Source organism: Podarcis erhardii (genome assembly GCF_964252035.2).
Source record: "Podarcis erhardii genome assembly, chromosome: 1".
NCBI lineage: Eukaryota > Metazoa > Chordata > Lepidosauria > Squamata > Lacertidae > Podarcis > Podarcis erhardii.
In genome coordinates, this window is record NC_138497.1 from 121584183 (window position 1) to 121601651 (window position 17469).

General features: G+C 45.3%; 1 protein-coding gene across 7 annotated transcripts in view; it reads left to right on the top strand.

Annotated features, from left to right (window-relative positions):
- GULP1 (GULP PTB domain containing engulfment adaptor 1) overlaps nt 1-17469 on the top strand; it is a 182269-nt gene that overhangs the window by 87011 nt on the left and 77789 nt on the right. For 6 of the 7 annotated variants that reach the window (XM_081847732.1, XM_081847734.1, XM_081847730.1 and 3 more), the window contains one exon: nt 10208-10267. The exons of the other annotated variant lie outside the window; for it this stretch is intronic. In XM_081847732.1, coding sequence (XP_081703858.1) covers nt 10240-10267 — 28 coding nt within the window. In that variant the 5' untranslated portion in view covers nt 10208-10239. The remainder of the gene's footprint in view (nt 1-10207; nt 10268-17469) is intronic. 7 annotated transcript variants of the gene reach the window in all.

The window sequence follows — 17469 nt, forward strand, 5'->3', positions numbered from 1 at the left end:
TTGCCGGGATAGCTGATTCAAGGCCCTGTAGGACATGTCGCCAAGAACATGTCCAATCCATAAAAACATATCCAATGGCAGCAGAAAGTTGCAGACGCCAGCAGGAGAAGCCTTGCCTGGCCACATGTATCTCATCAGTTTTACGCTGCTTTCCCTTGTTCACATAAGAAGACCCCACTTCAAGGTCCAGTTAAGGTCCCCACTGTTAAGTCCAGTCAAAGACGACTATGGGGTACAGCGCTCATCTCGCTTTTCAGGCCGAGGGAGCCAGCCTTTGTCTGTAGACAGCTTTCCGGGTCATGATGCCAGCAGGACTAAACCGCTTCTGGCACAATGGGACACATTGCCGTGCGTTTGTGGGGAGGGCTCTTTCCCCTGCAGGCCCATTTTCCATCTTGGGCCTGGGGACGGGCCCCAGACTCCACCCCAGCATAAAAGACTCCAAGGAGGCCCGGAACACTGCTGCTGCCGCTTTGCCGGTGAGTCTTGGGGAGGACCGCTCCCCCTGCAGGCCCATTCTCCACCTTGGGCCTGGGGGCGGGCCCCAGACTCCACCTCAGCATATAAGGCCCCAAGGAGGCCTTGGAACATCGCTGCTGCCGCTTTGCCGTGCGTTTGTGGGGAGGGCTCTTTCCCCTGCAGGCCCATTTTCCATCTTGGGCCTGGGGACGGGCCCCAGACTCCACCCCAGCATAAAAGACTCCAAGGAGGCCCGGAACACTGCTGCTGCCGCTTTGCCGGTGAGTCTTGGGGAGGACCGCTCCCCCTGCAAGCCCATTCTCCACCTTGGGCCTGGGGGCGGGCCCCAGACTCCATCTCAGCATTGGAGCCCTTGGAATCATTGCTGCTGCCGCTTTGCCGTGCATCTGTGGGGAGGGCTCTTCCCCCTGCAGGCCCACTTTCCATCAGGCCAGGGGGCGGGGCCCACGCTTACCACTGCCGCAGCTTTGGGGGACACTAGTGCTGCTGCAGTGGTTGTTTGAAGTGTTTTTATATGTTTTAAACGGTTTTTATTTTTTGCTTAGTTGTACCACCATAAGCGGTGGTTTTTATCTATGTATTTTTATTTTGTTTTGGTTTATTTTGGGTCAGGGTTTTTTTGTTTTGGTTTATTCTGGGTCAGGGTTGGGTGGTTGTGGAGTGGGGTGGGGATTGGTTTTGTTTTCATGTAATTGTTTTTTATTTGTTTGTTTTTATATTCTGTAAATGGAGGCGAATATTAGGCTTGGGATTCCTACTGTGCAGGGGCGAGGGAGGTATGGCGGTGGGGGCAGATGTCATAGGCGAAGGGGATCGAGATACGGATATGCTCGTACCCCTTCCAATCTGCGCCCCATCCCGAGAGACGAGGGTAGGGTGAGCAAGGATTACTCACCTCCGTCACTGGTGTTGTGCAATGCCAGGTCTATAGGCAACAAAACCGCCACCCTGCGAGATTTCTTCACCTCGCAGGGGGTTGACCTGGCATGTGTGACTGAGACCTGGGTGCGTGAAGGGGATACTGTTCCCTTACGAGAGATGGCGCCCCCGGGTTTCTCCGTCCTTCACCAGTCGCGGACTGTGGGCCGGGGGGGAGGGGTGGCGTTATTAATCCGGGAAGATTGTTCTTTCAGGGCTCTACCTTCGCCATCGATCCCCGGCATTGAATGTGTTGGCCTAGTGTGGGGCTCCGAGGTGAGCTTGGCTGTCTGGCTGGTGTACCGGCCACCTAGCACACCAGCAGCCACCCTGTCAGGCCTGCTGGAGGCGGTGGCTGGCTGGGCCTTGGAGTTCCCTAACCTATTGGTATTGGGGGACTTCAACATCCATGCTGATGCCACTCCCTCCTCACAGGCTCTGGACCTGGTGTCTTCCATGGCGACACTAGGGCTCTCCCAGTTTGTTTCGGGCCCCACACATCAAGCAGGCCACACGCTGGATTTGATCTTTGGCATCGGTATAGATGTGATCATGTTTCCTTCAATGAAGGTGCCATGGTCTGATCACTATGCTCTGAAAGCCAGGATTGACGTTCCACCCCCACCCTGCTTGGGTGGCGAGCCAATTTGGGCTCGCCCGCAGAGGCTGATGGACCCTGATAGATTCCGTCAAGCCTTGCGGGACCTTTCTCCCCCTGGCGACTCATTGACTGAGCTTGTTGGGGCCTGGAATACCCAGCTCCTGGCAGCCATCGATGAGATCGCACCTAAGCGCCCTCTGCGACCCCGCAGAAACCGGGCTCCCTGGTTTACCGAGGAGCTCCGGAAAATGAAGCGGGACCTCAGACGGCTAGAGCGAGTATGGCGGGGTGCCCGTGACGGAGCTTCAAGAACATCTTATAGGGTTTTTATGAAAACCTATGAGATGGCAGTGAAGGCCGCTAAGAAGTCCTACTTCTCGGCCTCCATTGCATCCGCTAGCTCTCGCCCGGCGCAATTATTTAGTATAATTCGGTCTTTAACGTCCCTTGAAGGACAGCCAAATTTAAATAACAATTCGACACACAGCTGTGAGGCATTCGCGAGCTTTTTTGCGGAGAAGGTCTTGTTGCTCCGCCATGACCTCCCTGCCAATTTGGATACAATAAAGGAACTGGAGGCCCCTCGACTGTCCTCGGGTTCAGTATTAGACCACTTTGACTGGATATCCCCAGCTGATGTGGACAGACTCCTCCGAGCTGGAAAGCCCACCACCTGTCCCCTCGACCCGTGCCCGTCCTGGCTGATTAGAGCGTGTCCAGACGAGGTGCGGGGCCCCCTGGGGGATATCATCAATTTGTCTCTTGGCGCTGGGACATTCCCAGGGGAACTGAAGGAGGCAGTGGTGCGCCCGCTCTTAAAGAAAACATCATTAGATCCTTTAGATCTATCCAATTACCGCCCGGTTTCGAATCTTCCATTCCTGGGTAAGGTGATTGAGAGAGCGGTTGCTGAACAGCTTGGTAGGTTTCTGGATGAAACATCAGCTCTGGATCCATTCCAGTCCGGCTTCCGCGCTGGTCATGGGACCGAGACGGCTCTGGTCGCCCTAACAGATGATCTCCGCAGGCAGCTGGATCGAGGCGGGTCGGGGCTGCTGATTCTTCTAGACCTGTCAGCAGCCTTCGACATGGTCGATCACGAACTCCTAGACCACCGCCTTGCCGACGTGGGGATCCAGGGCACAGTCCTTCAATGGCTGCGCTCGTTTCTCTCTGGTCGGGGACAGAGGGTGGCGCTTGGGGGGAATTGTCATCCCGCCACTCCTTGGTGTGTGGTGTGCCCCAGGGTGCAATACTCTCCCCGATGCTTTTTAACATCTTTATGCGCCCCCTCGCCCAGCTTGTCCGGAGTTTTGGGCTGGGCTGCCATCAGTATGCTGATGACACCCAACTCTATCTGTTGATGGACGGCCACCCGGACTCGGCCCCAGACACACTGATCAGATGCTTGGAGGCTGTGGCTGGATGGTTTCGTGGGAGCCGGTTGAAGTTAAATCCTTCGAAGACAGAGGTCCTCTGGCTGGGACGGGACGACTTGGGACTGAGGGGGCAACTCCCATCTCTTGCGGGGGTGCAATTAGTGCCAGCACCATCCGTTAAGAGTTTGGGTGTAATCTTCGATACCTCCCTCTCTATGGAGGCGCAGATTGCAGCTATAACAAAGGCGGCATTTTTTCATCTCCGCCAAGCTAAGCAGTTGGCTCCTTACCTCTCTCGCCCTGACCTAGCCACTGTGATCCACGCGACGGTCACCTCCAGACTGGATTATTGTAACTCGCTCTACGTGGGGCTGCCCTTGAGACTGACCCAGAAACTCCAACGGGTGCAGAATGCCGCAGCGAGACTCCTTACGGGGTCTTCGCTTAGAGATCACATTCATCCGGTGCTATACAAGCTGCACTGGCTCCCGGTGGAGTACAGGATCAGGTTTAAGGTGCTGGTTTTAACCTTCAAAGCCCTATACGGCCTAGGGCCCTCGTACCTACGGGACCGCCTCTCCTGGTATGCCCCACAGAGGAACTTACGGTCTTCAAATAAAAACACCTTGAAGGTCCCAAGCCACAGAGAGGTTAGGCTGGCCTCAACCAGAGCCAGGGCTTTTTCGGCTGCGGCTCCAACCTGGTGGAACGCTCTGTCACAAGAGACAAGGGCCCTGCAGGACTTGACATCTTTCCGCAGGGCCTGCAAGACAGAGCTGTTCCACCTGGCCTTTTGTTAGGGCGCAGCCTGACTCCCTCCTTTGGCAATCTTTTCAAGACTTTAGCTTATGGTTGCCATTAATTTTGTTTTTAACTCATTTTTATAATGTTTTATAATGTTGTATTGTTTTAGTGTTGTTAGCCGCCCTGAGCCCGGCTTCGGCTGGGGAGGGCGGGATATAAATAAAATTTATTATTATTATTATTATAAGTGCCAGAGCACACAGAAATGTCGTTTACCTTCCCTCCAGAGTGGTACATATTTATTTACTTGCACCGGTATACTTTCCGACTGCTAGGTTGGTGGGAGCTGGGACAGAGCAACAGGAGCTCACTTGGTTTTGCGGATTTGAACCGCCAACCTTCTGGTAATCAAGCCCAAAGGGCTCAGTGGTTTAGACCACAGAGGCACCCGCGTCCCTGCTTCATAATGTTAGTGGCCCACCCAGTCGAGCATCCTCTTCCAACTAGATGCCTTTGGGAGCCCACAAGCAGGACTTAAGTGCAACAGCACTCTCCTCTCCTCCAGTTTCCAGCAACTGATATTAAGAAGCATATATCCTCTGACCCTGGAGTCAGAGCATAGCTGTCAAGACTAGTAGCCATGGATAGTATTACCCTTTTCCATTTGTCTAAAGTCATCCAAGTTGGTAGTTATCCCTGCTTCCACTTCAGTATATATTATAATAAGGCTTCTCTCTTCAAATTGTGATGTCACAAGGACGATTCTAGAATATTATAAGCTGCTATCAGTTTCAGAGCAATTTTCTATCACCCATTTTCTCTCTCGCACACAAACTTCATGTGCCTTCCATATTCCATGCCTCCTGGAATATAATGAACATGCTCAGTTCCTGTTGGAGCTTGGCATCTCCCATCCTTTTCTTTTTTAAAGTTTACAAACTAATAATTTTCTGCATACCTTGGGAATCCCCCAGTTATACTGAAACATCCAGTTGCTTGTGGGTGGTCTCATGCAACTGCCCTGCTGGTAGACATGGGACAACTAAATGCACTACAATTTATAGCAATTATACTTTGAACGTGGTTGGGGCGTGGGTGGCGCTGTGGGTTAAACCACAGAGCCTAGGACTTGTGGATCAGAAGGTCAGCAGTTTGAATACCCACGACGGGGTGAGCTCCCGTTGCTCGGTCCCAGCTCCTGCCAACCTAGCAGTTCGAAAGCACGTCAAAGTGCAAGTAGATAAATAGGTACCGTTCCGGCGGGAAGGTAAATGGCGTTTCCGTGCGTTGCTCTGGTTCGCCAGAAGCGGCTTAGTCATGCTGGCCACATGACCCGGAAGCTGTACACCGGCTCCCTTGGCCAATAAAGCGAGATGAGCGCCGCAACCCCAGTCGGTCACGACTGGACCTAATGGTCAGGGGTCCCTTTACCTTTACCTATACTTTGAACATAGTGTACTTTTAAATGTTTGACTGCAGTTGTATCTACAATGCTAGAAAGGTCAACAACAACAACAACAAGCATGCAATTCGACAGGTTGCCTTGCTCAACTTATTCTTTTAGCCTAAACAGCTTGGAAAGGTAGTAAATGCTTACAGATAAATGCTTATGGAGTTTGCATTGTTTCCATCATTTTAGTACTGATTAATATCAACCATAGGCTGTATCATAGTTCATCAACAGAAGGCAACTTACTGTTCGCTTGAAACATTTCTGAGAAATCACCTTTAATTTCAATTACCAGAAACTAGGAAATGGATCTCCGCTGCATGGTTTTGCAGTCATTATTGCAAAATTCATGGGGAGTTATGGAAATGTATTACGTTTCCATTTGGTTCTTGAAAGAAGTGGTGCCTGTGTTTTTTATAAGTCACACTGCACCATGGGTTATGTAGCACTTGAGGTTTGAAACCTTTGTAGGGCAACTGTGTTTTTTTTAGTTTCTCTGTAGAATTTCAGCATTGGATAATCTAGTTGGGCTGAATATGGTTTTAAAGGAAACAGCATGAAAAGGCAGGAAGGTGGTTTTTGGTGAGTCAGAAAGAAATTTTGAAATAATGTCTGAGTCTGCCAAAACTGTCAAAACTTGTATATATGAGAGCTGAATTCCACTATCTATGAATTATGGCAGCTGGACAATGGCTGCAGAGCAAAATTCACTCCGTGTGCATCTAGAACAAGACTTTACTACCCAGCTGCCAGGAAATCAGTGTCTTGCTCCATGCTTATGGAATTTGTAAGGCGTGAAATTGCTTTTCCAGGGCGGATCCAGAGCTAATCTTCATAATATGAAACTGTTCCATTAAATGCTTTTTATTCAATTGTCTTTGTTGTAATGTTTTTGTGCTTGCGTATGGGAGCTGCAGACTCTTAACCTAGTGGTCTCATATCTAGTTAATTAGCTAATATGCAGCATCCCTTTATAAAAAAAAGCTCTGGTGAGACTGATTTACTAAAATAGTCCTTGGAGCGTGGTTTGTTTTTACATTCTGAAGAAGATATTTAATAACATTAAGTTCTGAACATTTAGAGGAATTGCGATGGTTATTTTGTTTCCATTCCTGAGTTTTAGATAGTGAGACAATTGTTGTGAATAGCTATTGAGCAGAAAGTGTTTTTGCTAAAATAGGAGTTGAAAAGGATGGGCACTTTTGATGTCCAGTATTTATTGGCTCATTCCATATTTTGCTGGCTGTTAATGCAATAAGGCCATGCCTCAATATGCTAAAAGAGTTAGAAATGAATATGTTTATATATTCATGTAAAAAGAACATATTATTTTTAAAATCTTTTAGCATATTGAGGCATGGACTTATTGCATTGTTGTTGTTGTTGTTGTTGCCGATATCAAAAGTATGTGTACATTTCTGTTTCTCTTCATATAATTATTTGAAGGCTGCTACCACGCCATAAAATAACTCGTTTCTTTTAAGCCCCCTTTTAAAAGGTGGCATAAGATGTTTATATTGTAGCAAAGAAGAAGAAGAAGAGTTTGGATTTGATATCCCGCCTTTCACTCCCTTTAAGGAGTCTCAAAGCGGCTAACATTCTCCTTTCCCTTCCTCCCCCACAACAAACACTCTGCGAGGTGAGTGGGGCTGAGAGACTTCACAGAAGTGTGACTGGCCCAAGGTCACCCAGCAGCTGCATGTGGAGGAGCGGAGACGCGAACCTGGTTCCCCAGATTACGAGACTACCGCTCTTAACCACTACACCACACTGGCAAAATTTGGCATTGTCCAGGCATTTAGCGTAACTGACCTTAAGCTGTTTCACAGCCCGATCCTGCGGATGTTTACTTGGAAATAAATCCAATGGAGATCAAAAGGACATTTCCAAGTCTGTGTTTGTGTTCTTAGGGTCCCTGGGAGTGACTGCCAGGACAACAAGATTCTTTGCATGAAGAAAGGGAGATCCAACTTCACATGCCTCCTCTGAAAAGCTGCAGAAATATCTGCAGCAAGTGTCCCTCCAAGCTGTGACATGCTGTCCTGTTGTGCCAGAAGCGGTTTAGTCCTGCTGGCCACATGACCAGGAAAGCTGTCTGTGGACAAGCGCTGGCTCCCTTGGCCTGAAAGCGAGATGAGCGCTGCAACCCCATAGTCGCCTTGGACTGGACTTAACCATCCAGGGGTTCTTTACCTTTTTACCTTTTACTGGAGAGGGCAAAAGGGAGGCATTCTGGGGCTATGCTGAAGGAGACTGTGGATCTGCAGGTTCCACAGCTCACTCATTCTGCTTAAACGGGTGTAGTTTAATTCCTTTCCATTGCAATCAGTGGGAAGGAAACTTAAAAAAATAATAGAGAACAGGAAAGAACAAAAGGGAAAATATGCTCCCCGCTGCCCAGCCCCAGCCCAGCAGGAGAGAGGAAAATATGGTTCATCTGTTTTTGATTCTCCCTCCTCTCCCTCATTTGGATTGCTCTAACTCAGGCTTCCTCAACCTCGGCCCTCCAGATGTTTTTGGCCTACAACTCCCATGATCCCTAGCTGGCAGGACAAGTGGTCAGGGATGATGGGAATTGTAGTCTCAAAACACCTGGAGGGCTGAGGTTGAGGAAGCCTGCTTTAACTCTTGTCATTAAGATTTCAGTTTTCCCTTTTTCTTTCTTTAAAAATAAAATAAATTTTCAGCCTCCTACCTTCTTGCCCCTTTTTCTGCTGTGGTTTGTCTTTTAGATTGTACTAAATGTATCTTTGAATCTTGGCTTTTATTGCATGTATTATGCTCTATACAGTGGTACTTTAGGTTACAGACACTTCAGGTTATAGACTCCACTAACCAAGAAATAGTACCTTGGGTTAAGAACTTTGCTTCAGGATGAGAAGAGAAATCACGCTGCAGCAGCAGGAGGCCCCCCATTAGCTAAAGTGGTACCTCAGGTTAAGAACAGTTTCAGGCTAAGAACAGACCTCCGAAACGAATTAAGTTCTTAACCCAAGGTACCACTGTATATTACAGGACATTATATGCTAGAAAATACACTTCTTATTGGGTGCCTTGTTGTTGTTTTTTGCAACTGGAAAATGCTGTTTCATATATGATGAGTGTACTTTAACATAAATGTACAATACAGTGGTACCTCGGGTTAAGTACTTAATTCGTTCCAGTGGTCCGTTCTTAACCTGAAACTGTTCTTAACCTGAAGCGCCACTTTAGTTAATGGGGCCTCCTGCTGCCGCCGTGCCGCCGGAGCCCGATTTCAGTTCTTATCCTGAAGCAAAGTTCTTAACCTGAAGCACTATTTCTGGGTTAGCGGAGTGTGTAACTTTAAGCGTATTTAACCGGAAGCATATGTAACCCGAGGTACCACTGTAAAGGTTTCCTAGTTACTTTACATGAACATAAGAGTGGGGACCAGTGTCAGGTGACCTTATGGTTCTATGGTAAGCTGGGATATTGCATTCCTTAGAGAGGTCTAATCTTAGACGTTATGTAAACTATTAAGCTAATGAATTTCTGTTATGTGCGTTCTGATTTAATTCACAAGCTTCACAAATTGTACGTTATCACAGTTAAAATGATTCAATAACAATGACTTTTCAGTTAAACAAAAATGTGAAAAGTACTCCAGATGAATAAATTGATTTAGGTGCGTGGTAAGTAATTTAATTGCTATTCATTTGAATAAATTTGACACTTCATTTCTTGTTGAGCTGAATGTTACACAGTATACTCTGTTTTGTCCACATCAATGTTTACTGCTTGTTAATAGTTCTCATAATAGTAGCATATCTAGACTACATTACTATAGTAGTACTGTGCTATTACATAGATTGGAGCTAATCAAATGTTCGAGGGAAATTACTACTAATTATTTTGTATTAACCATTCTACGTTAATAAGTATCAGATCTCAAGACATAGTTTCACTGAAAGATAGCATAAATGCATAGTAGTTACTGGACTAATTTGAACGAAGCATATTTTAAAAACATAATAATGTTTAAATCTCATTATTGGTTAGAAATAAAAATAAAAATTAGATTGTTTGGTGAAAATAAAAATGTGACTGCAACTGTTAGGAAAATTGGCTGCCTCTGCAGTAATTTTGAGTAAATCAGGAACAATATTTCCTTTAACAATGGTGGCAATATTGAGGTGGATCCAACAAAAGTTTAGTCTCGTTATCACTTCTGCTGGATCATGACTCGTAGCAAAAGAAATCAGGAATGTGCATTTTGATTTAATAGAAAGAGTGCTTTTATAGACATATGACTATACAATATGAACAGAAATATATGATAGCTATATAGCACATTATAACAAAATTTGGCATCGACTATATAGCAGTATACAGAATAATCCAATAGCTTATTACTTGGAAGTAAATCTAATGGAGATCAGTACAAAACTCCTTGTAATTGCTGCCTTTTAAAAAAAAAATATCATTTTTTTCAACCTAATATACAATAAAATTCAAACGAAAGAAAGAAAGAAAGAAAGAAAGAAAGAAAGAAAAGCATTTTCATATAACTAGACTGATCTGATTTCAAATATTTTTTTGAATTGTTTGTGACATGAAACTGATACCTGAAAAATCTTATTGGTAAAATTAATGTTTAATTGTATTTTTTTCTAGATTAAATTACACACACTGGGTGATTTCTCATCATGAATCGTGCTTTTAGTAGGAAGAAAGGTAAGCAGTTTGAATTGCATTTATATTAGAGCAGAAAAAGGAGGGTAGCACTGAAAAGAGACGCAGACCTCAAAAGTACATAGCAAAGTTATTATTAGAGGACACTGTCCAAGGAGTTTTAAGGAAAGTCTGTTCAAGGGTGATGTGCAATGCTGTATCTAAACTAGAACTGTGAAGAAATAAGTGCCACTTCTCCCCATACCCCGAGTGAAGACTCACAAGACATGTACATCAGAAGGTCGGCAGTTCGAATCCCCATGACGGGGTGAGCTCCTGTTGCTCGGTCCCTGCTCCTGCCAACCTAGCAGTTTGAAAGCACGCCAAAAAGTGCAAGTAGATAAATAGGGACCACTCCAGCGGAAAGATAAACAGCATTTCCATGCGCTGCTCTGGTTTGGCCAGAAGTGGCTTAGTCATGCTGGCCACATGACCTGGAAAAACTGTATGCGGACAAACGTCGGCTCCCTCGGCCAGTAAAGTGAGACGAGTGCTGCAAACCCAGAGTCGTCTGCGACTGGACTTAACTGTCAGGGGTCCTTTACTTTTACCTAGCACTTGTTTTAATGTAGGTTTCATTGTCAACTCAGCATGGAAGATGAGCTGCCCAGCATTCAGCTGGGCAGTCCCTTAAGGTCCCAATAACATATGGTTAGATTACTGCAATGGGTTATACGTAGATCTGCCTCTGAAGATGGTTCGGAAACTTCAGCCTGTGCAAAATTCAGCAGCCAGGTTGCAAGACGGTTTGAGCATATTAGACTGATCCTGGTCTGACTGCACTGGCTACCAATTAGTTTCCAGGCCCAATTCAAAGTGCTGGTTTTGACCTATAAAGCTTTAAATGGCTCAGGACCATAATAATTCAACGACCGCCTCTTTCCATATGAACCTACCCAGACCCTGAGTACACCTTCCAAGGCCCTCCTTCGTGTGCCTCCTCCTCCTCCAGAGGTCCGGAGGGTGGCAACACAAGAATGGGCCTTCTCTGCAGTGGCTCCCCGTCTGTGGAATGCTCTCCCCAGAGAAGTTTGCCTGGCACCTTCATTACACACCTTTAGGCGCCAGGCAAAAATGTTCTTTTTTAACCAGGCCTTTGGTTGATCTGATTGACATCCTATGCCCTTTTAAAATGTGGCTCTTTTTTGAGGGGGGGGGGTTGTTATTGGGTTATTGGTTTTATTTTGATTTTATATATTGTTATCTTTTTGTGAACCACCCTGAGACCTCTGATAATAACAACAACAACAACAACAACAACAACAACAACAACAACAACAAGAAGAAGAAGACCAAACACCTCTTTGAACCAGATTGCACTGTGAGGTGGTTGATTAGATGCTCTTCAACTCAAGGTTTCTTCAGGATGCTGCCTAATACTCAAGTACAGTGGTGCCCCACAAGACGAACGTCTCACAAGACGGAAAACCCGCTAGATGAAAGGGTTTTCTGTTTTGGAGGCGCTTCGCAAAACGAATTTCTCTATGGGCTTGCTTCGCAAGATGAAAATGTCTTGCGAGTTCCTGCGGGTTTCCCCCCCTTCCCCCTTTTTCTAAGCCGCTAAGCCGCTTATCAGCTGATCCACTAAGCCGCTAAAAGCCGCTAATGGCGCTAATCCGCTAAGCCGTCAATGGGCTTGCTTCGCAAGACGAAAAAACCGCTAGACGAAGAGACTCACGGAACGGATTAATTTCGTCTTGCGAGGCACCACTGTACATCTCCAGCCCACTCCAAATGCCCCCAGAAGGAGGCAGCCCAGCCTCAAGAATAGCACAATTAAAGGCAATAAATAACCAAGATTTCACAATCCCTTTGAGAAGACATTCTACTGAAAAACCTTGGACAGTGTACCCCTACTCCATCTGAAGTTTGCCTTTATTTTCACTTTCTAGTCCGTTTTCAATTTCTTGTTTATTATTGTAGAAAAGAAAGTTAACTTTCATGAATCCAGTTCCTTAGTGTGTTGAACTCTGATCCTGGGGTTAAATCCACGAGCTAAAATGAAACATCTGTTTATGTTATTGGGTCTCGTGAATAGTAGCAAACATATCAGCAATTGCTTTTGAACTGCTGTGTTTGTATTTCGACGGGGGTGGGGATCCTTTTATGCTTCATTTTCTTTTCAAAGATTGTAAAATGTTTGAGCAATGAGGAACCGTTAGAATATTTCTGAAAATTTCTTCTTCCGTGTTGCGTAAATCTATAAAGCAGTGGCATTCATTGTGCCTTGTACATACAGCCCATATGGCAAATGCATCTGCTATAGACTAAAAAATTGACCTCCTACCTGCTCTGACTTTAGAGTGCTGCACCAGATTTGGCCAAAGTATTGAGACAAAGGCAAAAAAAAAAAAAAAGTTCTGTTTTTGAAGTATCAGATTACACTCTTCAACCATAACACTAAACTATGGTTTACTATTATGTGAACAAAACGGAGGCTCAGGCACTAACACAATCCCTCTCCTCTTGTTGCAACAAAGAGGGAAGCATTCTCTTCCCTTCCGAACTTACTGTTGCTTGTGATTATACCCACCAGGGTAACGGTGGTTTATCCAAATAAGCCAATTTCAAATCCCGGTTTACAATCCTTCCATGTTCAGATAAATCTCAGTTAAAGCTAACCACATAATAAGAATAAAGCTAAAGCGAACCATCTTAAAGCTAACCACCGTTTGTTGGAAACAGAAGCAAATGCTCCTGATATCCTTGCAGCTACACCAAAGGAGGAGAAGGAAGTGGGGAGGGGGAGGGGGACAGGAATGTGCAGTTAATGCTAACCTGTATTCTTAGATCCAAATACAAATCAGCGCCCTCATTTGAAAATATAAAATCCAGCTGTTATCCAAACGTGTCTCCATCCTTACACAAGACACACAGGTTCCTTCGTTGGTCTAAGTGCAGACTCTGTGGCCAAATGTAGACCTTTTGAGCTTGAATCCTGCCAAGATGGAAGCAATGTGTGAGACTGGTTCCTGCGTGTGAGAAACTGGCCTGTTTTGCTCAGGGTGGCACCCGCTTCTCAAAGGAGGAGGTCTGCAGTCTGTGGGTGCTTCTGGGTCCAGCTTTCTCACTGAAGGCTCGGGTGGCCTCCATAGCTGTTGTTGTTGTTGTTGTTGTTGTTGTTGTTGTTTTTAGTCATTTAGTTGTGTCTGATTCTTCGTGACCCCATGGACCAGAGCACGCCAGGCACTCCTGTCTTCCACTGCCTCCCGCAGTTTGGTCAAACTCATGCTGGTAGCTTTGAAAACACTGTCCAACCATCTCGTCCTCTGTCATCCCCTTCTCCTTGTGCCCTCCATCTTTCCCAACATCAGGGTCTTTTCCAGGGAGTCTTCTCTTCTCATGAGGTGGCCAAAGTACTGGAGCCTCAGCTTCAGGATCTGTCCTTCCAGTGAGCACTCAGGGCTGCTTTCCTTAAGAATGGATAGGTTTGATCTTCTTCATGGATCACTGCCTTGCCATGGCGAAGGGGCTTGAATAACTCAGAGAAGCTATGAGCTGTGCCATGCAGGGCCTCCATAGCTAGACACCCCTTTTACAGATCTTCCTGGACCTCGAGAACCACTCCACGGTAGTTCTGGCATTGGTGACTAAAAATTGTTTAAAAATGAGAAGAAAGGTTTTAAAGCACAAAAAAAGAAAAGAGGAGACATTTTCACATACTGCATATTTAGTTTATGGAGTTTTGTGTCGTTAGTATTTTTGCCATCAATATGAATGACATTAAATGAGGATTAGAAAACTTAATGCAGGGTGAGTTTCTTGGTCCTGAATGGTAATGACAGCCAGGAATGCAACCTCCCCATTCAATACCAGATGCCAGGGGATGATCTAACTGGCTTATGGTTACTTGTGCTTAGGCTTTGCTTTGGCTATGGATGAGGATTTAAACAGCGTGTTGAAATTCTGTTGAGTCCTGGGTGATTTATCAACAGTCAAATCAGCCACAAATTAATCACGTTGTCCTGTATTCTAGCGTGCTCTCCTTGATTATAAAGATAGCAATGGCAGCCATGATAATATAAAGAGCAAAGTTCAGTGTTGAGACAGCTGTCCCAAAAAGGAGAGCTAGATTGCTTAACATTAGAAGGGAGGCGATGCTCATTTTATGTAGGCAGTAATTGCTTACAGGTGACTAGATCTTGTAACGTGGAAGATATTCACAGTGACATTAAATTATAAAGGTTTGAGGTATTGGCCTATTACAGATAGCGCAGTACTGAGAAATTGCAGTTGTATGCAAACCTGAGCGACACAGAAATCAACAGTAAGTTCTAAATGTAATCTCCTGAAGTTATTGCCTATTAAACATTATGGGTTGTGAATAGGTGTGCATCTCCTGACATCCAAGTTAGACCATGATGATTTTTTTTTTTTATGACAAGCATTTGTGAAAATAGAGAAAGTAAAAAGTTTAATGCTCTGGATGGCATAAGAAAGAAAGTTATAGACATCAGTTGCTTTTGAATGGGCTGGTAATGAAATTGCCAATTTCTAAACATACAGACTGTGGGAAGTGTGGCACATCTTCTTCCTATTTTAAGGTATGATGGCCACAACTAAGGCAATGGAAGGCAAGAGAGACAATAAATGGAAGCACTCATTTATTGCCTTTAGGTTGTGAATTATGCCATTGGACTTCCAACGCGGTGTCAGTAGTCCTCATCAGAATTTTGAGAATCAGAACTTTAATGTTTAGTTAGAAACCGTTTCTAGCCTTCCCCTTCGACTCCACTGGTTGACATGTTCTGGGATTCGCAATCAAGGGTATAATCATCTTTCTGGCTTTTTAGTTAGATGAGTGAAGCCCTTTGGAGGCTATGGATAGGCTCTCACTATTTAAGCTAAATTTACGTAATTGCAAGATTGGTAAGCGCCAGCCCAAGTGTTGCATCGACTATATAATTTTTCATTTTATTTGTCCATAATATATATGGAGGATTTATGGAATCCTTGTGTCATATATTGGCACAACATACTTTAGAGGAAGTGTGCAAAGTACTCAGCCTTTCATGAATAACATAATCACTCCCCTTTCTCTGTCATTCTTAGGCTTGACAGATGCACATTCTGAATATTATTGAGAGCACAGAAACATCCTACACTTCTAGAGCAGAATACGTTTTCGGGCCATTTGGATGGTTTGGTTCCAGTTATTTGTGTGTGCATATCTGGTGTCACTCATTGATTATAAAACTGTATAAGAATATGAGTTATTGCTTTGCCCCTTTCTCAAGGGGAACATTGCATCTTGGGTCCCACACAAGGCCCTGTCCCCTAACAGTCATTGGATAACTTTTTTTTAACTGAAGTGTAGCACCATAACTGGGCTTCCTAAGTGAATAGATCAGGCATAGGCAAACTCGGCCCTCTAGATGTTTTGGGACTACAACTCCCATCATTCCTAGGTAACAGGACCAGTGGTTAGGGATGATGGGAGTTGTAGTCCCAAAACATCTGGAGGGCTGAGTTTGCCTATGCCTGGAATAGAGTGTTCCATTAGCTGAATGAAATCTGTAGAAAGTGTGTGTGTGTGTATGGCAACAACTTTTTCTCTCTTGTAGAAACTTTAGGCCAACTTAGAAAATAACAGCACTATTTGTTTAGCACAAACATCATGCTTTGGATAGAATATTCAAAGCAGCTCACACCAAACTCAGTCATCTCCAAAATGTTATCTGCAATCTTCAAAAAAATGTACCAGTATTATCTCCATAGGCCAGATGTGAGGTGTAAATTGAGGGATTATGACTTGCCTAAGCCACCAAGTAGGTTCATGACTTAGCTAACCTCAATAAAATAAAATTGAATTGAATGAGTTAAACCAGAGGTTGGCAACCTAAGGCCCATAGGCCGATTTCGGCTCATTAGCTTCCTGGAACCGGCCCACGGCCGTTCCGTGGATCAGCATTGGGGATCCTGTGCTTTTTCTTTTCATGACGCCATTTCTTTTCTCGCCACAGGGACCAACTTCCGGGTTGGAAGAGCACCAGAAATAGCATGTGCGCGCACACACGGGCACTCCTCACCCAGAGGAGCACCTATACGCATGCGTACAGGCTATTCCTGGCGCACTTCTGGGATGGAGGAACACCCATGTGCACACGCTGTTTCCGGCGCTCTTCCAACTGCACGTTCCGGCCCACCGAGAGGTCTGCCGGGGAGTGGACCGGACCGGCCTCAAAAAACGTTGCTGACCCCTGAGCTAAACTATAAACCGGGGGCCTCCTGAATCACAGTTCACACTGTTAACTGTTATACTGTCAGGTGCTGGGCAGAGGAGGAATGGTAAAGACTGCCTCCCCAGCCTGACCATTCCAGAGAAGAAGAAAGTTCAGAATCACAACAGGAGTCACAGCTCAGAGCAAGATGTGGGGGAAAGTTGGGAAATAATGGGAGAGGAGGAGGAGGAAGAGCCAGAGCTGCTGGCTGACATGTTATGACTAGAAAGCATTCCAGACCCACCATCTCCCAGAACCTGGTGAGCCTTAAAAGTAGGAGAGCAAAGAGATCAAAGACAGGTGGCCCCAAGTGGCAACCGTAGAGGAGGTGGTGCTGTTGATGAATGAGGAAGTGGGAGAGACGGGGAGTGTGTGTGTGTAGATTTACTCGAGACAATGCCATTATTCCAAGAGCTGCTCTCCCAAGCCTCTCTCTGTAAATAATGGGGAAAAAGCAGATGATAAGGACTTTTCTTTGTCTTATGCGTTCCTGGCAACTTGCCATGGTAGCTGGGTCCTCTGTCGCCTGACATATACTATGCCAGCTCTCACCAACTTTCAGTTCAGAAACTAAGAAGAAGTGGTTGACAAGGAATGCCTTTTACATTTATTCTTATCCTCCTCGGCTCAAGGAGCATTTCACAGTAGGAATCGAGGTTATGAAATCAACGTGTTTTTTCCCCAGTTTCCTTAGCTACATATTTTTTATGTTTGAAAATGTCAGTCAGCCCATTACTTCGTTTTGCCAGTACAAGCTCCTAAGTCTTTAAAGGCTTACGGACTCCTTTGAAAACCTTGCAGCACTAAATATACAGATGAGCAAGGAATCCGATATACGATTGCCAATACTTGAATTAACAGCATTCTGTCGTTTTAATAAGCTGCCTCATAAATCCATTTATAAAGGCTGGTGTTTTATAAAGGAGGCAGATATTCTGCACAGGGAAGATAAGGCTTTCAGAATCCTGGCAGAATAATGAACGC